The following is a 23,815-nucleotide window of genomic DNA, read 5'->3' on the forward strand; positions in this document are numbered from 1 at the left end:
ATTTAAAATTTCCTATCTGTTTATCTACTTGATTTAAAAAGTAAATTTCTTTTTAGGTGGGTTTGGGTTTCTTTTAAAAATAATTATAATGTATATTTTTTTTCAGTTTTAGCGTACTTTAAAAAAAGAACTATCAGTTTCAAGTTTTACTTTTGAAGTAACTTTGTGCAAAATTTATTTTATAATGACATCCTGGGAAGCACATTTGAAAATTACCTTTTCAAATTCAAATAATGTTCAGAAAAAAACAAAGTATTCTACCACTAATAAAAACATTAAAGAGAAACCCATACTACCCCCCAAAAAACCCCTAACCTATTTAATGAGGAAGGAGATTGAGAGTTGTGATATGTAAATTAATGAGTTAAAATGGATACTAAATGTATTAGAACAAGGTCATGTTAGTAATTTTAATGATATAGTAATAAAGTTAGGCTATATCTAGTTTGTATTTGATATCAAAGATCATAATAGATATTAAAAAGAGGACAATTGTTATAGAAACCATTAACTTCAAAGGGAAATTAGAATTATGTAACAGTGAGGTTCTGCCAATTAGTATCCAGTAAAAAGTGCAGGCACCTATTTGATCATAGTCCAGAAGGTTTTTCATTTCTGATAATAAATTCTTAAATAAATTAGTGGGTATAATTTACCATACTTAAATTTCTGCACTAAAAGCATAATTTGAGTAAGGTCAGTGAAATACTGAAATACATTTTCTTCCACTATACATATTTTGGGACACTTCCCTTTCAGAGATTGCCGTATAGGCAATGCTCATTTTCTTTTGCAGTGTAAACACAGAGTAAATCAAAAGGAAACTGTACAGCTAGTTCAGCCCCATTTAAGAACATAATTTTCACCTTATAGGTGATGGAATTTGGGGGATTCCATGTAATACCTTTAAGCTCTGTTTTAATAAAGTTTGGTTGTATTTGATATGCTTTATTTATTTCTTATCTATCACCCAGCTTTTCACAGTTCCCACAGGAGGTTGTGGATTATACAGAAGGACTTTACTAGAGATACGAAAGCTTCTGACATAGAGGGAGAGATGATTCATTCATAAATAATGCCATATACATTGATATATCAACTTAAATACTGTTGACATCTACCTCCTGAATCCCAAATTCAGTTTGTGAATTTGAGATTATTATGAAACCTAAGAGATTGTTATGAAAATCTCGAGATCTAGTTTTGACCGGGCTATATTATTCAAGAGACATTTTATTTCACCATTAAATTAATACTAAGAAAATAGTATGCTATTTTAAGAACCTATACAAAAGTACTGCTTGAATTTTGCTATCTGATAATTTAATGTATTGTAATCTATTCAAAGGAACTGTATATAAAAATATCTTTAAAAGGTTTCTGGGTAATCTGAGTTTTCCTTTATTGGGCAATGAAAGTACCTCATGTTATTATTTCATGTTCCTTTTTACTGAAGGTAAAATAACTCCCAAAGTGAAATAACATGGTAGGGTATTACCTAAGATGTGCTGTCTTTTTGATTTGTTTCTAACTTTAATTACAATTCATAAAACAATTTAAGCCTTATATTATTTAAATATTAAGAATCAAGTTAGCATAACTGTTTGAAAAATCTTTTTTGTGTACATGAATAATACCAATAGCTATTATGTTAATCTTTTATCTTCTAAGTCTCCCCTTTATTAATAGCTACTAAAAGGATGGACTCCTGAATTATGGTGCTGGCCAATTGAGAAGTAAATTCGAGATGCTTTAGATTTATGCTAAATGTTGTGTAATTTTTATTTTTTCTTCAAAGTAGTCTTAAGGAGGCAGGAGGCATCCTGGGTATGATCTACAACTGAAGGGGACTAGAATTGTCAGATGAACTTATTTTTTCCTTTGAGATTTTTGATTTAATAGACCCAAGGTTTGTTCTCTTTCAAGTGTAAATTTTATTTTTTCATTTACTTTACTTACCCGGATTTTTAAAACTGTAATTTCAAACTGCACTGAATTTTACCATTCCTTCACATATGTATGCAGAAGACTTGCTAATATACTCATCGCACAGGAAATAAAGTAGTAAAATAAATGAATCTGAGGAATATTTTTGTTTTGTTTTATTTCTTGTTCCCAAAGATGTTAAAATCTTATATTGGGCATGTGCCTTGACTAGGCACTCATGGCAGTATGTTTTAAAGATTTTTATAAATCTGAAGAGGCATCCTTCTTGAATTTAAAAAAAAAAAAACAGTGCACACAGTTCTGTTTTAGTTTCTAGTGAATTTCTGAGCCTCTTCCATCTATACCTAAAAAGGCAGAAAAATATGTTGCTTATTGCACCATAGACTTTATTCCCTTTCAGATGGAGCTCCTACAATGCATCTTTCCATTTCTAAAGACAGTGGTTGTGAACTTTGTTGGTGATAGGCTAAAAGAAGACTTATGATACATATTTGATTGCATACCATAATGAGTCATCAGTTGTCCATTTTTTTTAACCTTACATGATTATTTGTGTTTTTCTATACTCTTGCTTTTGTCACCTTATTTATTAGTCATCTCTCTGTGTTTTCATTCTATTTCTTAAACATCATTGTATCCTTTAGACTTTGTTTTTTAAACTTTATTTTCTTTTCACATTTAGTCGGTGGTATCTCTTGATGTATTTGGTTACCCTTCCTACTGATCCTAATTTCCTGAACTTTACTGGACCTGTGCTGTTTGTTCTAGAATCATGTGCAGTAGGCTTCACTATCACACCTCTAGAAAAAGAGTGGAGTTGATCTGTCTCCTTGTGAGAAACACTCTGGTGTTAATAGCTTTCAGTTCCATTAAACTTGGGAAATACTGGCAAGAGTTTTACACCTTAGTTTGAAATAACTCCCTTAGTAGTGGCCTGTTGTTGGCTGAGAGCTCCATTCAGAAGGGACAGGACGTTCTGCAACAGTGAGTACATTTTATTTGCCTTAAAAAAAAAAAATACCAAACAAAAAAACCATATAGTTTGTTAAGAGTAAACATAATGATGAGGTTCTAGTTAAGTAGCTCAGACCATCATAATAATTAAAAAGTTATTATTTTTTTGCACATACTTCTTCATGCTTAGTCCATCTAGCTCAGGGTTAGTTCTGTTTCCTGGTTAAATAAATTTGGAAAATGCTGGGTTAAAAAATTAAGTATACTTTTTGATTACAGAACTTCTTTGAGCCAGTAACAGATTAATATGTATTTTAAATCTCCGAGAGAGACATATATATAGTGTTTATTGCTTCACAAACTTATTTGCTCATGGGACCCTTTTTTTTTTCCTGTATAAAATTTGTTATAGAAAGTCTACAGGAGGTATTTTGAAAAACATCGTAGCTCTTTTCTTCTTTCTAGTTTTCAAATTTCACATTTTTAAAATAGGGTGAAGATTTATCTTCAGAAACATTGTTTTAGATGTTCCAGACTTCTTCTTAATAATATAATTTTGTACTTTTATGTTATAAATAGATACTAAATATATAAAAGGCAATTTTTCCTCAAACATGTTCCATGATTCTTTACCTTTCTATGAATAGAGGACAGAATATACTTCTGAAAATTTATGTCCCTTCTAAGTACTTATGCCATTAGTAGTAGTGTTTTATTACATAAAAATAAAATTGAGATCTTCTTTTACATGTAATTATATACAACTCACTGGTAATTTAATTTTAACTTAACTCTAATTCTAGAAACGTTTATGTATTAACTTTTTAGAATTGTCATTCATGAAAACTCCCATTGTAGCTTTTATAATATTGCTATTTCTTTTCTGTAATTCTTGCCTAATAACCCACATGATATTTATATGTTTCATCAGTAAGGCATTGTCATCATTTGTTTGGGTATTGTATTTGTTATTCTCCAATAATCTAGCCTAAAGCAAAATCTGAAATCCTTTTTTTTGTTAAACTGACATTGGCTACTGAATCAAAAGAAAGTATCAAAGCAAGTTAATTCCACTAAGTGTGTGGGCATTCTTAAATGAAGAAGAGGACTCCTAAAATGCCAAAAATCCTGTTTTGTTTCAACATTTGTATTGCTCCTTTACTAATAGGCTAGTGTGTTCTCAAGCCTTTGACTAGTATTATTTCAATTAATTAAAAGCTTGTTAAAAGCCTCAGAGAAAACAAACTATTGAACTTAACTGCTCTTGATCTTCTGTTCAAGAGATCAGAAGATCTCTCATTTTCCTTGTAACAGTTATTAAGATGAATTGATCATCTTGGATCTAACTCCAGAGCTCACTTGAGAGATCTAGAGGGGAAAAAATTCTTATTTTAAGAAACATATCCTTTCCAGCCACTTATAATTATAAACAAGGGCAGAATGTATGGTTGGATAATAGCTAGTGAAAGTGCAAAGGAACTCTATTAATAAGCAGTAGATATATACTATAAGTTCCATCTGTTTTAGAGCTTGAGGGGATTTGATTTTAAGTGAGCACATGAACTGACTTGGTGGCTGAAACAGTGGAAAGAGGTCAGTAATTATCTGTTGAATGATTAATGTAGTCCTAGTGGTCACCCTTATTACTTCAGACATGAAGCCTGAGTGTAACAGTTTAATATGATAGTTTTTCCACAAGTATTCTAAGTGCTTTTTGTAACAAAGCTACTTTAGAAAATAGATTGGCCTATATATGCAAGGGATTAAAAGGATATAAGACAATAGAAGATAAATTTCCTTCCTTCCAGAAGCCACATAATAAATATTAATAAGGCCTCTATCTGGCTGGCATGGTTCCAGTCTGGGAACCATTGTTGGCATTGTTCTTGATTATAATTTTGTTAAGCCTGTTAAATGAATGGTATGGTGTGAAGGAAGTAAGTGGGGAAGGCCAAAGTTGACTTTTTTAAACTAGTATTAACTTTAACAGCTTTTCATTGGAATTGTTATTTTACCTGAAGTGTGCTCATTTTTTCCCCCAGATCATGTGATTGGGAAGTTAGGCTCAACCCTCCTGGTCATGCTTACACAAGAGCTTATTATACAAAGTAAGATACTAGAAGTCAGTTTCATTCTGTTTCTATATGGTTCAAATTCTAAAATTTATGGACTTGTTATCTTTTTTTAATGTTGGTAGCCATTTTTGATACTATTTAATGAATGATTAAGGAGAATATAATGAGCATTTTATCTTGAAAAGATTTAAGTAAATAAGCCTTAAAATAATGTGGAGAAAAGTATTGTAGTGTATTTTTTTCCTTATAAAGTGATCAGTTGATATGAATCTTATTAAGAATTCCTGAATTTGACCATCAGTACTCAAATGAATGTTAGAGTTAATTAGATTTTTAAAATATGGAATTGAAGTCTTAAAGCAAATAGAAAAGGGAGACAGATCAAAAACTTGAGAATAGTTATTCAGAAAGCCTCTAAAAGCTTTAGGCACAAATAAAGATATCCCTGGTTGATCTTTTATGTGCCCTGATTAGTGTTAATGTATACTAAGCACTTGGCCTTACTGATAGTAGTTCTCATAAATAGAAAGACTGTTAGAGACTGAGATGTAGTGGAGCTGATTACAAAATGATCTAGAAATAATAAAACGTTGGTCACATGCCCAGTCCATTTAAATTGTATCCTTGTATTCTTAGGAAATAAGCAAAGCAAAGAAAAATTCTCATTGAATGTGTTTAAAATTAAAATATATAATTCCCTAAGAAAAATTAAGGAATGATACAAGAAACTTGAGACTGAGAACTCTAAATTTTTTTATAGAAAATTACTTATAAAAGGCAACAATAAAAGCATTTTAGATATAATTTAGAAATGAATATAAGATTTAAATTTCAGGAAGATGATATGCACATTTTCCTATTGATTTATTGAAAATACTTAAAATTGGCTACGAAAAGACTGAATATTCTTTTCATTCTAATGATTATAATTGCTTTAATGAAATTAATGACAGGGAAGATATTTAAGATAGGAAAAAAAATGACCACAGGGTAGGTTAAATGTAGATTTGGTATCTTGATTCTTAAGCATTTTTCAAAATAATTTTCATAATGGTATAATTTAAAAGGTTTGACTTAAACTGCTAAACAAAAATTTTTTAAACAAACTGCTTTAAATAATTTGAATTGTAAGAACAAGCTTTGCTTTCTGAAATGATAATTGCTATTCTTTGAAGTTCCAATAAATTTCACCTAAATGGCAAAAATACTTCTGACATTTTCTACTGCCAGTTGCCATTCTTGGATCCAAGGCTGAGAAACATTTTCAGATTCTGTGTGCTTTATCCTGAAAGAATTTGATGAAAAGGGGTCACTGAGAGAGTGAAATGTCTGCTCTGCTTGGCCTTTGAAAGAAGGGGAGAGGGCAGGGCTAGTCTTGGGCAAATTACTTCCACCTCCCTTTTTGCCCCTGCTTCAGCTCCAGGGGAGCTGGAAATGCACAGAAGGAGTCAGAAGACCTGGGTCGAGTCCTGGCTCTGCCACTTACTACCTATGTGACTTTGGGTAAGTTATTTGATGTCTCTGGGTCTCAGCTTCAGTACAGGGTTGTTGTGAGGATTAAGTAATATGATGAAAGGAAATGTGCTTTGTAAACCCTCAAGGTGTATAGAAATTTAAAATTTTATTATCATAACCTGGCCTTCTTCTTCCCAGTTCTTCCATAGTCTAGTATCCTTGGCTATGCATTTTTAAAGCAGCCCAAAATGACAACTCCTTTTACTTTTCCCTGTATCCTCTCCATATTGGAACTCTTATTCCTGTCCTCTGCATGCTTCAGACTTAAGTATTCTAAGAATATTAAACCAGACTGGTTAAATTAATCTTCATTGTAGAGTGTGGATTGTGTTGCCCCTTTTTACCCTTCCCACTCTCACCTTTCTTCTTTAATCTTCTCAGAATTGTGCACTTAGAAACGTCGAAAAATCTCCAGTGCATGGAAATTCTCACAGTGTTGGCAGAAGTCCCTTAAATCGTGTTACCCAGATCACTTCTCCGTTAGTTAGTAAGGTTGATTGGGTAAATGGAAATATGATTGTGTCTCTTGTCCTTTCTTTTTCTCTGTGGGAAAAGAGATGGAAATAGTTCAGAGTTAAAAGTTCTTCTGAAATCTCACTGATAAGCTGATCCTAAGTTGAGGAATAATCATAGAGAGGAGACAAGGGATTTAGTGGCCATTTCTTTGGTCAGCTCTTTGAGTTATATCTGACTTGGCCTCATCTTTGATTCTCAGTAAACTCTAGCCTACCCTCAGTCAAACTAAATTTATAACACCTGTTGTCTTTACTGGGTGCTCAGTTGATAGAGCCTGCATGGAGCTAAGGAGGAAAGAGAATTTGCCTTCTGCATCACATCTGGTTTCAGATCAAGGGATCTTTAAGAGGCCATAACGAGAGCTTATAGCTCTACTTGATCCAGCCTTCCCACATAATCTAAGAATGCTTGACTTGGCTATGTGTTAATAATAGTAATAATAGCCCCTTATGTTAACTGCTTGCCATTAATGCCTAATTACCATGGAGCACAATAACAGTTACTCATGTGATTAGATTAACTTTCTTAAAATTTTTATTTTATTTTATTTTTACAACCTTGAACCATTGACTTATGCGCAATATGGTTTCTTGCTGAAGTAGCAGTGTCATCCTTCTTGACTAAAAATTTGAAATATTGAACTCTGGTGGCAATCAAATGCAAATTGAAAATTAATTACAGTGTTAAATGTGTGAATTAATGGGAAAAAATTAAATGATAATGTTCATGCTGGCAAAGATGCAGTGACACGAGTACTTTTGTACATTGCTGATGGCAGTGTAAATTGGTGTGATCTTTCTGATTTTTTTCCAAGCCTTAAAAGTGTTCATTCCCTTTAAACTAGTAATCCCACAGTTGTTAATCTCTGCTAGTGAAAGATCAAAGGAATAAGTGAATTTCTGAGAGATGATCATTGCAGCGATAACAGGAAAAAACTAGAAACTACTTAAATGCCTAATAGGAATGGTAAAATAAAGCATCATTCATCAGCTGGGTGAAATATTTTACAATTGTGATAAAAGATCATTATGAAGGCTGTAATATCATGGGAAATATTTATGATGAGTGAATGAAAGCAATTTATAGAGTTGAGAATGCCCTCAAAGTAGTGGTTGTTTTAGTGTAGTAGAATTATGTACAGACTCTGTATATGTGTATATACTTACTTTTCAATTTTATAAACTTTCTATACTTTTGTATTACATTTTTTATTTGAAAAAGTAACAGCAAGCAAAATAAAATTAGCAAGAAGAAAGTTGATCATATTAGGGAATTTTAGTTTTAAAAAGAAATCCCTAAAATTTGCAAAAAGGATCTGAAAATATGGGAGTTTAAAAAAAGAAATATGAATAAAAACATAACTTCTTTCTGATTTTGCCCTTTGCCTTCAGTGAAGTTAACAACAACATGATTATGGTTTTCCATGATAAAATACCGTGATCTTTGAACTTGTTCCTGTCTATAATTAGTAAATGAAATACTCCTACAACTAAACCAATAGATTTACCTATACAAATTACCACCTTCATTCAGTCTATCCATACAACCTACTTTCCAGTTCCTTGCAAAATTCTCTCTTAATCACTGTCTGCAGAACACTTCAGAATTCAGTCTCTCCCAAGTGCTTTCAAATGCACAGCAAAATACATCTCTCCTATGAAATGTTTATTTAATCCGTACAGGCATACCTTGTTTTATTGCACTTCACTTTATTACGCTTTGCAGATACTGCATTTTTTACAGGTTGAAGGTTTGTGACAACCCTGTGTCGAGCAAGTCTACTGGCATCATTTTTCCAGCAGCATTTGCTCACTTTGTGTCCCTGTGTCACATTTTGGTAATTCTCACAATATTTCAGACTTTACTATTATATTTGTTGTGGTGATCTGTGATCAGTTATCGTTAATGTTACTACTGCAAAAAGATTTCAGCCCGCTGAAGGCTCAGATGATGGTTAGCATATTTTAGCAAAAAAGTAATTTTTAATTAAGGTATGTGCTCTGTTTTTTTTAGACATAGTGCTGTTGCACATTTAAAGACTACAGTGTAGTGTAGATATAAATTTTGATATATGCACTGGGAAACCAAAAATTAATGTCACTCCCTTTATTGTGATATTTGCTTTATTGCAGTGGTCTGGAACCAAACCTGCAATATCTCAGAGGTATGCCTGTACTTACTTAACATTCATAATTTTGGGAATATGTTAGTATATAATTATGATACTTTGTTTGACTCTTTGTCCCTGTTTTAGTTTTTGATACATTATTAAAATATTAACTGTAAAGTGATATTTTTATATTTGAGGTTTTATTAACATAATTTCAAATATATTGTAATCTGTTTCAAAAAACTTTTTGAGCACTTATTATGTGACTTTATCTCTCCACCCAGAACAGTGCCCAGCACAACACATTTCCTTAGAATGATTGCATGCTGGACAATGGCAATGCATAGATGAGCAGTCTCTACACTAAAAGAGTCAGACTAGCAGAGGAGCCCAGCAAGTAAAGCACCATAGATGGGGAGTGTTTAACTCAGTCAGGAACTGACTCATAGAAGAGGCGAGGCCTTGCCTAACTATCGTATTGTAAAACAGCAGTGCGCCATCACACAAACTCTCTATCCCCTTTGCCCGCTTTATTTTCTGCATATCCTGCCCCTCCTTCCAACCCCTAAGTGAAAGCAATGTGAGAACAGGGACTTTGTCTCAGCTAATACTTCAGCATTCAGAACAGTCCCTGAAACATAAGGCTCTCAATAAGTACTTGGTAAATCTGAATGAATGAAGTTTAATGTGAGTCTCGAAAGTTTTGAAGGACTTAGCTTGGGGAAAAAATGTGTGAGAGAATAGCAAAGAGTGTAGGAGGGCATGGTAGGGTGAGGTATTTTGGCTGCAGTATAGGTTGGGTGTAGCAAGTGTCAGCAGATGAGGCTGGCTGCAGAGGCAGTTGGCTTGAAGCATGGGGAGTCGGGTGGGTTACAGTAAGGAGTTGGAATATTTATATCTGAGAATAGGGACCAATGAAGGATTTTGGGTAGGGGAGTGTCATGATGTGATTTTGCTTTAAGAGATTATTTCTGTGGTATAGAAAATGGGTTTCAGTGAAAGCAGAGAGCAAGGAGACCAGTTATTGCAATAGTTTAGGCAAGAGATGGGGACTCTGGAGTCATCAGAGTCTAGGCAGAAGTAAAGAGTATGGGTGAGATTGTGTGTAAAAAGAGAAAAGATGAAGACGGGTCAACTTCCATGGAATTTCACAGCTGAGGGGTGGGAAGGGACATCGAGAAGTAGCTGTAGCTTAGGAGGACAAGGTGTTGGGCAGATGGGGAGGGATGCTTAATCCACAATATAAAATGCTGGAAAGGTCAAGGAAGATGAGAATTGAAAAGTGGCTGTTGGATTTGGCAATCGACAGGTTCTTATAACTGTAGAATGCACTTTCAGTGGAATGGTGGATGTGCATGGCAATTTGTGGTTTCTTGACAGTAAGTGGGACATAAGAAAATGAGGGTTAGGCTACTTATAGGATCTTGGTTGTGAAGATAAAGAGGATAGAAGAAGAGAATAAGGAGTAAAGGAGCTCAGGGTGAAAATCCAAGCATGTTTACATCAAAGGCAGAGTGAAGAAAAGAGAGAAAGAGAGGTTGTAAAAATAGGTGTAAGGATTTAAAAAAATCCAGGCTGTGGTGAGAAAGTGGGGTACGATCACTTTGGGTGACTTTGGGTATGTTGAGGAGTACTAAAGAGAAGAGAGGAAGGAAGTAAATATAGGTGTGCATGAGAGTAAGCTGGGTTTCAGGGAAGGAAGCTGAATAATTCTTCACTAATGAACTCTTTTCTGTCAAGTAAAAGCAGGTCAACTGTTCAAAGTAATGAGGTCAAGAATAGGAGAGGACTTTTGAAGAGAGATGTAAAGATTTAGAAACCACCCAGGAAAATGGGAGAAGAAGCTGACCAAGAATGTATTTTCACAGCAGAAGTTTTAAACCCTTAGTAAAACTTATGTGCAAAGCATTCTGTGACAGTTCATTCTCAGTTTCTGGTCTTTTAGTAGCTGCAGGAAAAGTTTAAGTGGATATAAAAATGAGAAGAACTTTACAAGTTTATTAAGTAGAAACTAACAAGTTAACCACTCAGCCAATTTTCAGTAGAGGTTCTCATTAAGGACCTGATATTTGAAAGTCTGCACAGTCATAATGACTATGTTATTGCCCTAGGACCTCAGTAGAATTCAGTATTGGAAAATGCCCTGTGAAAATGGTTTTAAGCTCTTGCTAGTAACATTAGTATAATCCTAGGAATGTTAACAAAAGTTTTAGGCCTTCTTGAGCTGATCTTCATGCCAGGTAGCAATACATGAAATAGATAAAAATGTTAATTAGGTATTTGAACATTCGAAGACACAATGACCCTGTGTGTGTTTGGGTGTGCAAGTGTGCAAGCATGTGAGAGATATCATTGTTTAAAAAATTGTGATAGTTACTAAAATGTTTATTTAGAGTGGCTTATCTCAGTAAGAAGAGAAGAAAATAAGGTAGAAAATTTTTAAACTCCTGTTTAATCTCTTAAAACTTAACCTCTTGACTTTTCTATCTATTAACTGACCTATTTACAGAAGGAGATTTTCCTAACATGGACACAGTTTTAAATAAGGAAAAAAATTTTTAAATGCTCATCATAATTTTTTCATGACAGTTATAAAGAGTTGTCTAGCTATGGAATTATAAAACAAAATCCAAATATGAAACCAGTTAAGAACATATGCTGTTCACAATCATAGAGTTAATTTATAAGCTACCGTGGAATATTCTTATTCTGCTTTTGAAGTGGACAGCCCTTTCTCATTGCTACCATACCAAAATATTGATAAAGATTTCTGAAAAAGGAGCCTCAACAACTTACTTTCAACTTTCCTAAGAGAGCTTAGGAAAGTTATCTGTCTCAAAGTTTATGCCACAGAATGTGAGTGTTAACTCATTAAACAGTAACAATACTCTGAGGTTTATCAAATTATGAAATTGATGAACATCCTTTATTTAAAATGTATTATAAGTTCTTAGGTAAATTTAGGAACTTGCCAATTACATATACAAAGCAGAATAGTTTGTATTCATTTAAGCCTCTGAGGATAAATGTCTTGGAACATGTAATAGTTAATGGGAAGAATCTGGTGTGAAAATATTTGTATTGGTGAATTTTACTGCTTTATTATACTTTCCTTCTCATTAGTAATATTTTTCAGAAGAGTCTCCATGTCTGTGGATACCAAGGGTGGGGGACATTAAGTTGGATGAATTTCATAAAGACAATTACAGTGAGCCCTCTGTATCCACAGGTTCCACCGACCGTGGATCAAAAATATTTGAAAAAAAAAATTATGGAAAGTTCCAAAATGCAAAACTTAACTTCGCTGCATGCAAGCAACAATTTACATAGCATTTACATTGTAATAGATATTATAAGTAATCTAGAGATCATTTAAAGTCTACAGGAGGGTGTGTGTCAATTATATGCAAATACTATATACCATTTTATCTAAGCACGCACAGATTTCGATATGGAGGGGCAGTCCTGGAACCAATCACTTATGGGTACTGAAGGACAAATGTACTGTATTTGGTAAGCTAGTAGGATTTGTCTCAGTAAAGAAGATTGCCTCTGGGTTCCTTTCTTCACTGGAAGAAAAATGAACATGTTGCTAATTGACCAGATTCTCAGCCTCACTTTTGTATTACATTGGTTATTAACACCAATAATTGTAAAATCACTTTGTAAATGTAAAGTGCCACATCAAGGCTCGTTTAGTCTTATGTGTTCTCAACCTCTGTAACTCATAGAATAATGCAAATTGCTTGACTCAAACCAATAAAAGAAAAACTGTGTTGAATGTGACATTATAAAGAACTTTACACTTGTGAAGGAGTAATGATAGCTAACTTTATTGAACACTTAATGTTGTACCCAACATTATTCTAAGTTCTTTACTTAACACTAATTTATTTAAAGTATAGTAGCTGCTTATTGATAGTGTAGCCATTTCAGGGTAGTTCATTCTCTCATTGAGTGATTCATAGTAGGCGGTGCTCAGAGTAGATAGCATTGTGGATAATTTGTGTTTTATAGTAAGAACTATAGCACCTAAGTGATATCACATACATTTTGTTTTATAATTTCATGATGTATTTAAAATGTAAATGAGATGGAAAGCACTTGATTTTGATCTATTTATATAAGCCTTGTAAAAGTTTAATATGATAGGTAGTTCTCTCCTTCAGCCTCGGCATCTACTGGGATGTGTGGAAAGAGCATGGATTTTAGAGTCCAGCATAACCTGGGCAAGACACATAATCTTTTGGTTGTCTTAAAGAACATAGTAGCTGCTCAATAAATATTTTGTTCAGTCATCAAATGATCGAAATGCCTGGCACATAGGTTCTTAATTACTTTTGTTTCCATTTCTTTAGTTTTCCTTCAAGGATTTAGAAATAGCAGCCTCCCTTATTGTTCACTTCCTCAGAGTGATATTTGTTGACCCTTGACTGCCGCAGCAATTACTGATTGGAATTTCCAGATCAGGAGTTGGGAAAGAAACCGAAACTGCTTCCTTGTACCATCTTTTTCTTTGAATTAATTTTTTTCCTTTTATATTTCCTGTTAAAGTTTTCTGTTTGAGTGTTACTAGGATAACAAACTTTTGTATTAAGAGCCTTACAATATAGCCCTAATATAAAAATTCACAAGTCTTTTAAAGTAAACTAGATTTTCTCATAAAGTGAAAGAACTGCAGTCCCTTTAAGCTAATAGTATTGCCTGCAAAGTTATAAAAATTTCCATCATTTTCTTTCACACTTTTGAAATCCTATGGTTTATAAACAGCCTTCATAAATTGGCGACTTCTATCCCAGCTCTGACACAGAGCTTTTCAGCCTGTCCTGCTGTCAGTGTACCTGCTGCTTAACATTGATAGGATTCTTGTCAAAACTGGGATTTTGCATAAATTAGTGTTTAACCCTGGACAGGCTTTTCCTCTTCGTTTCAGTGCAGCTTTTAAGGGACTGTGCTGCTCTTATCCATAGATAATGAAAGTGAAATTTGACTATTTTATCATACATTTTACACTCTGAAGGAGTACCATAAACTTTACTAGTCTTATTTATTTTTCTTTTTTTTAAAAATAACTGTATTTATTTATTTTTGCCTGCGTTGGGTCTTCGTTGCTATGTGCAGGCTTTCTCTAGTTGCTGCAAGAGGGGGCTACTCTTTGTTGTGGTTCATGGGTTTCTCATTGCCGTGGCTTTTCTTGTTGCAGAGCATGGGCTCTAGGCACACAGGCTTCAGTAGTTGTGGCACACGGGCTCAGTAGTTGTGGCTCATGGGCTCCAGAGCGCAGGCTCAGTAGTTGCGGCACATGGGCTTAGTTGCTCCGCGGCATGTGGGATCTTCCCGGACCAGGGCTCGTACCCATGTCCCCTGCATTGGCAGGCGGATTCTTAAGCACTGTGCCACCAGGGAAGTCCTCTTACTGATTTCTCATTAAGGCCTAATTAGTAATTCTCAGTTTTACCGATTCTTGTACAATATAGACACCATCACTGAGCCTACTGTCCCTTCTTGTCCAGAGGACCTATTTGCCTTACTTTTTATTTTAATAAGCAGCTTACATTGTATGTGGGGGAGAAAGTGAGAGGAAGGGGAAGGAGTTTCAAGTTGCATAAAGGAGTACACTTTAAATAATCTTATGGATGAAATTAGAATTTTTAAATAGTTGATTGTTTTACCTTAATACTTTCCAGAAGGTACATATTAAGCATTGTGGATAATTTGTGTTTTGCAGTAAGAACTGTAGCACCTAAATGATATCACATCCATTTTGTTTTATTAATTTTATGATGTATTTAAAATGTAAATTTTGATCTATTTGTATAAGCACTTGATCTATTTCTTGGGTATTTGAAACACCCAAGAAAATCTTTTGACTCTAATGCAGAGACTTTATACCTTCCTGATTTGTTCTTACCATCATTGTTCCAGCCATGGCTGAACGGAGAAGGACAATAGCTTCATTCTTGAACTACAGGAATATTTACATATTCAGTAGGAACAAACATTTATTTGCTTTTCCTTTGGGTATGAAGATGAGCAAATTATTCTCCATAGTATATTATCAGTTCCCCCAGCCTCGATTGAACATCTCAGATGTTTCAGGTGTGGAATTACATGTGACTAAAAAACATGGTTCCTGAATTTCAATAAACCTAGAAATAGTATTATTACAGCAAAATATAATATGTTTAGTAGCCTTAATTAAATCAGGTGATATATACTGTCTAATTTTTCTTTACCTAAGTTGATGAAAATGAGTTATCTCCCTTATTATTCTTGGAGAAAATCTTTGTGATACCTTTTCTTTCTTCAACAGTCTAACCATCAAAAAATGATTGAAAAGAGAAGCTAAGCTTGGAAAGAAAATGATTTCTTTTAAAAAAGCTAACTCTTCACATACCGAACATTTTGAAATCTCAACATGAGGGAAAAAACCTCGTAAATTTAAGCATACTAAGAGTAATTTATACTTAGGTAACAGCAAGACTATATGTTATATCTTTACCAACATATTGAAATAAATTAGAATAAATGATTGAGAATGTGAAGATTGGAGTTCCTTCTATACAATGCCTGCTTATAATTGGAACATATACACCAGGCACCATATATGTCTTGACCTGTGTTAACTGATTTAATAACTACAGGAACCCTATGAAATAATTATTAGTATTCCAACTTAATACACATGAAAAAGTACAAATCCAAGTTCAGAGCCATTAAGAAACTTGCCTAAAATCATTGAGCTAGTAAGTTGTAGAGCTGATATTCAGTTTGCAGAGTTACTGACATCATAGCACATGATTTTACACTTTACCTGTAAATGGAGATAAATGATACCAACCTACTTTTTGTATAATGTATATAAAAATTTCATCGTAGCAGTTAAGTTTGTACTCAATATGTGATGCACAGTTTTGGCAAAGTAACTTTCAACTATTTAGTTCATTCAGTCTTAATTCTCTCTTAAAATTTAGAGAATTTTAAATTGAGAAGCAAAGATGTATATGCAAGAGGTATAGGCTAGTATTTCTCAAGGGGCTAGAAAATATTTTACAAAGAGTAGAAAAAGAATCAACCTATTCCTTTAACCTACAGTTCTATTCCTAAGAACTTAATCTTATACTGTGAATCTCCTTTTATCTTCTAAATTTCACTGGAATCTAGTTTCAGGGTTAAACTACATTTTAGCCACCCATGTGTGTTTTAGGTGGTAATCCTCCAGTTTCCACTAGGCAAAAAAAAAAAAAAAAAGCTAACAAATTACCAAGATAACTTTTTAGAAAAACTGACTTAATATTATAGAGTTATTCAGAACACACCAATGATAACACTATGCCAAAGTAGTATCTTTCAATAGTGCATGTATTGAATTACAGTTAAATTTAAAACTTTAGGTTGGGAAAATAATTCTCTTCAAATATACAATGAAATAGACCTGGGAGTAGGTTGTAGACATTTCATTTGATGACAAGTACAGTATGAGGAAGGAATGATCAAGCAGCTGCTAAAAACATTAAAGCAAGGTCAGATTGCACTAATGATTATATAGAGTTTGCACATCATGGGAAATAGTAGTAGTATGTTGCAAGCAGACCATACATGCAATATTATTCTGAATACTAGGTTACATAGAATAGTAAATATTAAAATGTATAAAGGAAAAGATGATCAAGATGATGGGAGATACTGGAAATAATCGTATTTGACAAATGATTCCAGGAACTGAGTCTTTTGATTTTAGAAAATAGAAGACTAAGGAAAGGCATAATACTTGTTTTAAAATAATGTAAAATCTTCCATATGGCAAAGGAAATAGGCCTAACTAGAAAGCCCGGGTAGTTGGCACTTTCTAGAGAAGGATACAAAGGAGTGGGGTTGGCTGCCTGAGAAAGCCTGAGCATCCTTCACCACTTATTTGAAGGAGACAGAACCATCACACCACCTGTGTGTGATGTGTGGGGATGAATTTTGTACCTTGTAGATCAGATCATTGACTCCTGGGGCACCTCACAATTCTAAAACTACAGCTTTTATTAACTAGCCTGATAATTGATAAGGACTTTTAAACATGTTTTCTTTATGTTTCACTAAAGAGAAATAATTTTACTTCATTATGCAGACATTGTTAATATGGGTTGCTGGGTATGTATGGGATTTAAATGTGAAAATGATTATTACATTATAACCTTATAGATAACTATAAATAATCTTATAGATAGCTGCTATAAGATTCCAAATTTTAATTCTTTTCCTGTCAATCTTATGTTCCTTAACTTTCACTAATGGGGTGAAAACATTAGCAAATGATTTTATTTCTGTACTGTTAGATATTGCAAACCTTTTCTTATAGTTATATAAAGCATGTCAAGTCGTCTCCTTTTCCTACTCCAACACTCAGTACTTTTTAATGGCAAAGATCTGGCCTGTATTTTATCAATTTGACATGGAGATTTTTTTTTTCTAATTCTGTTTCTTTAGTCTATTACAGGTCACTGAATCATACCATAAGTATTTGTCTCAAGTGGTCAGTTACATAAAATGTACTGGGCTGACTGTTTTAGAATAAAAAGCAGTCTGGCATTATGATGTGGTAATTATTACTTTCAGAGAAAGAATTAGTTAATTCCTTAAAGTATATTGTATTAGTTACAAATTGAAGATGTAAAAATGGTATAACTTATGAGGGAGTGAAATGATTAACCACTTGTGATTAGTGCTCATAAGTTTTAACCATAAAATATTCTAAAACATATTTGCTCAATTAACATATTTGGGCAAGCAGTTGCTTTTGCAAGGATAATTTATAGGCATTGACCTGAAAACATATCAACAGGCATAGATAAGCATTTTTCATTATTAATCATCATTGCTATACCTCTGCTGTTTAAATAGTGTTTCTGTCTTTTTTTTATGGCATTTGATAAAATTTTAAGGGTATGGTATTGGTATTAAGGCAAGATGTTCAAAGAGGTTAATCATGTTAATTTTTAACTTTTTCTTAAAATATTCATATTTTATGCAAATAATGTGTTTAACTTTTGATTAATCATTTTCAGTAATGTGTCTTTGCTAATTTTCTCCTTTTCTTTGTGTAATTTGCCCTTTTTCTTTATAATTAAAAAAGAAGACCGCCTCTTCCTAAAAGAAACAAAAACAGTGGTAACAATGGAATGATTTATAATGTGAAATTACTAGTTTTTGTGTATAGATGTTTTTAAAATTTCTGAAGAAATAAAAGGCAAGCAGGTGACAAGAGTCTTTCTCCTTGCATTGGCTCTTTCATTTTCTTCAATGGCTTTTCCACTTTCCTTATCTGACCAAAGCAATTTGAGGAATATTCTTACAACAAACCTGATTTTTAGCAAAATCTGTGAGTCTTGATAGTTTAATTGAAGTGAGCATGTATATATTACTGTGAAAGAATTACTTAATTCAGAATAATAGACAACGTATATGGCTTATTTGCTAAACTCTTTTTAGGTATTATCTCAGGTAATGCTCCTTGTAAACCTATGAGTTGATTACTGTTGTCTATGTGAGAAAACTGAGATGTAGAGAAGTTGAGTAACACATGTAGGAAGTGGTGGAGTCTAAACTCAGACTCAGATCTGACCTAACAGACTGAGGTCTTAAATACCAATGCCATGATAAGGTATCTCTCAAGGAAATCTGAGTAGATTGGCATCTTTTGGAGCAGAAATATGCTTCCTACTCTGACTTCTGCACAAGCTTTGGAATCTATTTAACCTTTAGCTTTAAAAGAGGAAATGAATTGGAGAGAGGTACACATTTTTACAAATCATATATTCATTCTTTGGACTTCACTATGGCATTTCAACAAAGATGCTGACCATTAAATGTTGTTTATACTAGCCTCAGGGCAGAAGCCATCTACTTATTTAAAATTAATCTTTAGCCAGCTATTAGAAAAAAATAAGCAAAACTTTCTGAAGCAAGAAATGTAAAATATACACTATGTGATGCCATGGAAAGAACTTTGGAGTGGACAGCCCAGGGGTCTTATTGAAGCATGGCCACTTACATAACTTTGGGTAAGTTACTCTGAGCCTTAGTTTGTTCATCTGTAGAAGGATGAGATTAAGTAATTCAAAGCATTGTTGCAAGGATTAAATGAGATAAATTGCCAGGCACATAGTAGAATAATCATTCATTCCGCTTTTTTTCTATTCCAAGTTTTACATAAAGTTGGGTGTGTTTTTGAATGGAAGAGTATCAGTACTTTTATTATTTGAAGTTTGATAAGGGTGCCATTTTCTAGTCTCTTTTTTGTATTACATTCTTCTAGTTGAAATACGTATGCAGCCTTTTGATGTTGAGTTGCATTTTCTTAAGTGTCTAAGCTGCCAAAAATAGCTTATTTACTTTGTATTAAATAGTAGAAGATCTTAACCATGTTAGAGGAAAGACAATGGTGGATAGTACTGTATTTGCTTTAACTGTCATTGAAACATCCAGTTTTCTTCCATGTTAAAGTTTAGTTGTCTTATTTAGGTAGTGCTTTAGTTGGCAGAGTACAGAATAAAACCCTTGAGGTAGGGATTCAGTTGATTTCCTAATATCTGATAGAATCATCAATAATCCTTACCTAATTCTTATGTAACTTTAGAGACTATACTCTTTTCTAAAAAGAGAATATCAGAACACAGTGAAATGTCTCAGAGTTCTCCTGAAATTCTACATGATACAGGAATGAAAACATTATATTGCCGTTCCTCCCCGGCAGCCAGGCGCGCCTCCAGTCCTCCCCTCGGTCCCCAGCAGCGGAACAGCAGCCGGGAGGCCTTCCGGCACCGTTTGCCATGTGGCCGCCTCCTCTGCAGCACTACGATGTACTGCGAGAAGTGGAGCTCCGGGGTGGAGATGTGTCTCTTCCTTGAAGACCTGCGGGAGGGCTCCTGCATCCTCTGCCTCTGCTCCAGGGCATTTGTGGAAGATCAGAAATAGTGCAGTTTGGGTTTAAAAGGCTACTACGTTAAAGACGATGGCAACAGTGCAGGAGAGCAAGCTACAGAAGAGGAAGAAGGTGGTCATTCCCAGGGCACTGCAGAGTCACGTGACAGCAAAGATGCAGGCCCAGATGAAAGTGAACTTGATTCTGAGGCTGAACTCATGAGAAGTATGGGACTGCCACTTCAGTTTGGTAGGGTGTCTGCACATAAGAATTTTGAGGTATCTATGAATACTAGAAACAAAGTTAAAATAAAAAGAAAAAACATCAAAAGAAGTACTTAGATGAAATTAAGAGAATTTTGGAGACAAGAATGTGAGGAAGATGACATTTTGGCTTCAGATGATCCATCTTCATCTGAGAATGAGAACACCAGAAGGTATAAACTTCGAACCAAAAAAGACATTGAAGGTGAGAATCTTCCTGCTGAAAATACATTATCTCCAAAGCTGGAAATTATGGAGCTCTGGGAAAAGTACTGGAAGGAATACGGTGGGGAACTGCTGTGGCAAAGCTGGCAAGAAAAGCATGCAGGTCAGATGCCGTCCTCAGAACCCTGGAACATCCTTAATACAGAGGAGGAATGGGAGCAACATTATAGCCAGCTGTCTTGTATTATTTGGAACAGTTTCAGTATTGGGAAGCTCAGGGTTGGACTATTGATGCTTCACAAAGCTGTGATACAGATACTTGTGTGTCTAAAACAATAGTTGACAGCAAGAAAGACGAAAATTGCACGAAAGCAGATGAACTTTCTTCTCCATCTTCATCAGTGGGTAGCAAAAGCTCTAGTTCAAGTGATAAAGATCATAATGAAATTCTTGATGGACTTAGTAATATAAGTCTGAATTCAGAGGAAGTAGAACAGAGCCGATTAGATCCCTCTGTGAGTTGTGATGGACATCAGTGTTTAAGTGAAGTTAGCAGAAGAGAATGCCTTGCTTCGGGCCAAAGTGAACCATGTAATGGAGGAAGCAAGGAAAGCAACTTGTCTGGGAACAGAAGCACAAGCCAACCAGCTCAGGATTCACAAGAGTCATCAGAAGCAAACACAATCAAAGACAGACCACACCTCATCGGCACTGATGGAGATGAGAGTGGCGAAGATCCACCTGAACAGAAGCCAAGCAAATTCAAGAGGAGCCATGAACTGGACATCGATGAAAACCCGGATTCAGACTTTGATGTCGACGGTTCCCTTCTAGGATTCGAGCATGGCTCAGGACAAAAATATGGTGGAATTTCAAATTTCAGTCACTGGCGGGTCAGGTATCCACACAAGAATGTGAAGTACAAGTCAAAGTACTTGGACATGAGAAGACAAATCAATATGATAAACAAACACATGTTCTTCACTGAAGAGCCAGGAAAAACTCTTTTCAAGAAAAGCAAAACTTTGAGTAAGGTAGAAAAATTCCTAAAATGGGTTAATGAACCAATGGAGGAGGAAGCATCGCAGGAGTCAGTTTCTCATAACAACGTGCAAGATACTTGCACAAGCAGTGGTTCAGAGGAGCAAAAAGTGTCTGTTGAAAAAGGGGATGACCCACCGGAGACGAGTGAGCCAGAACCTGGAAAGCATCATGCCATGTCTCCAGCTGGGGAAGTGGGAACAGAGAAAACTGACAGGGACAGCACAGAAGCAGCAGTGACAGATGTGGGTGACTGCCCCACCCAGGCTGCACCAGACCGTCTTCAGGTAGAAGCCGAAGCTGAAAATAAAAAGAAGAAGAAGAAGAAGAGCAAGAACAGAAAGGGAATTGGTCTGCCTCCTGAGATCACTGCTGTGCCCGAGCTGGCAAAGTACTGGGCCCAGAGAGACAGGCTCTTCTCCCGCTTTGATGATGGGATTAAATGAGACAGAGAGGGCTGGTTTTCAGTTACACCCGAGAAGATCGCTGAGCACGTTGCCGGCAGGGTCAGCCAGTCCTTCCAGCGTGACACCATAGTTGACGCATTTTGTGGAGTTGGAGGAAATACCATACAGTTTGCTTTAACAGTAAAGAGAGTGATCGCCATTGATACTGATCCTGTTAAGATCGATCTTACTCACAATAATGCAGAAATTTATGGGGTAGCGGACAAGATTGAGTTCATCTGTGGAGATTTCCTGCAGCTGGCTTCTCATTTAAAGGCTGATGTCGTGTTTCTCAGCCCTCCTTGGGGAGGACCAGACTACCACCACCGAGATCTTTGACATCAGCACCATGATGTCTCCTGATGGCTTTGAAATTTTTCACACTTTCTCAGAAGATCACTAATAATATCATTTATTTTCTTCTAAGAAATGCTAATATTGACCAGGTGGTGTCCTTGGCTGAGCCTGGAGGGCAAGTGGAAATAGAACAAAACTTTCTTAATAATAGATTGAAGACAATCACTGCTTTTTGGGGGGAACTGATCAGCAGATCAGCCTCTGAATCATAAGTGAGGTGGTACAGAGATCAAAAGATCATAGCGGTTCAGAACACTATTCACTTGGAATTTCTTCTCTGTATTCGCTGATACTTTGTACCCATAGTCAAATGGGTATTTGTACCCTAATACACTTTTTCCCCACATTGATGCAGTACCATCCGGAATTTGCTTTTAAACATCCATTTATTTTATAAAGTTAGTGTTTTTTAAGTTTCTATTGAAAAAAATATGAAATATATTTTGTAATAGAGAAGTTTATATTCTTTTTCTATTAAAATGGCAGTGAAAGGAAGAAAAATAAAAACATTATATTGTCAGCCATGCATTTTGGACCAGTTGCTTAGTAATTAGATTTTGAATCCAATTTTGTTTCTTGTCTTGAATCAGTGTGGTGTTTTTTTTTTCTAATTAAATTTTATTTATTTTTTTATACAGCATGTTCTTATTAGTTATCCATTTTATACATATTAGTGTATATATGTCAATCCCACTCTCCTAATTCATCACACCACCACCACTACCCCTGCCACTGCCCCCCTTGGTGTCCATACGTTTGTTCTCTGCATCTGTGTCTCTGTTTCTGCCCTGCAAACCGGTTCATCTGTACCATTTTTCTAGGTTCCACATATATGCGTTAATGTACGATATTTGTTTTTCTGTTTGTGACTTACTTCACTCTATATGACAGTCTCTAGATCCATTCACATCTCTACAAATGACCCAATTTCGTTCCTTTTTATGGCTGAGTAATATTCCATTGTGTATATGTACCACATCTTCTTTATCCGTTCGTCTGTCGATGGGCATTTAGGTCATGCTTCCATGACCTGGCTATTGTAAATAGCGCTGCAATGAACATTGGGGTGTATGTATCTTTTTGAATTATGGTTTTCTCTGGGTATATGCCCAGTAGTGGGATTGCTGGGTCATATGGTAATTCTATTTTTAGTTTTTAAAGGAACCTCCATACTGTTCTCCATAGTGGCTGTATCAATTTACATTCCGACCAACAAGGCAAAAGGGTTCCCTTTTCTCCACACCCTCTCCAGCATTTGTTGTTTGTAGATTTTCTGATGATGCCCATTCTAACTGGTGTGAGGTGATACCTCATTGTAGTTTTGATTTGCATTTCTCTAATAATTAGTGATGTTGAGCAGCTTTTCATCTGCTTCTTGGCCATCTGTATGTCTTCTTTGGAGAAATGTCTACCTAGGTCTTCTGCCGATTTTTTGATTGGGTTGTTTTTTTTAATATTGAGCTGCATGAGCTGTTTATATATTTTGGAGATTAATCCTTTGTCCGTTGATTCAT

General features: G+C 34.9%; 2 protein-coding genes across 4 annotated transcripts in view; both read left to right on the forward strand.

Moving 5' to 3' along the window:
- The window catches only part of TDRD3 (tudor domain containing 3), a 224,255-nt gene that overhangs the window by 185,404 nt on the left and 15,036 nt on the right, over positions 1-23,815 (forward strand). Inside the window, exon 13 of one of the 3 annotated variants that reach the window (XM_028497324.2) lies at positions 4,944-5,009. The exons of the other annotated variants lie outside the window; for them this stretch is intronic. Within the exon in view, the coding sequence (XP_028353125.1) occupies positions 4,944-4,952 (9 nt within the window). The 3' untranslated portion in view covers positions 4,953-5,009. Of the gene's footprint in view, positions 1-4,943; positions 5,010-23,815 lie in introns of those variants that run through there. 3 annotated transcript variants of the gene reach the window in all.
- Positions 19,404-22,607, forward strand: LOC102988668 (trimethylguanosine synthase-like). The gene is given in 6 exon segments (XM_055089328.1): positions 19,404-20,335; positions 20,338-20,377; positions 20,379-20,692; positions 20,695-22,264; positions 22,266-22,326; positions 22,328-22,607. Coding segments are annotated over 6 exon segments (2,718 nt in total). The 5' UTR covers positions 19,404-19,788; the 3' UTR covers positions 22,514-22,607.

Source organism: Physeter macrocephalus, chromosome 13, assembly GCF_002837175.3.
Source record: "Physeter macrocephalus isolate SW-GA chromosome 13, ASM283717v5, whole genome shotgun sequence".
In the NCBI taxonomy this organism is placed as follows: Eukaryota; Metazoa; Chordata; class Mammalia; order Artiodactyla; family Physeteridae; genus Physeter; species Physeter macrocephalus.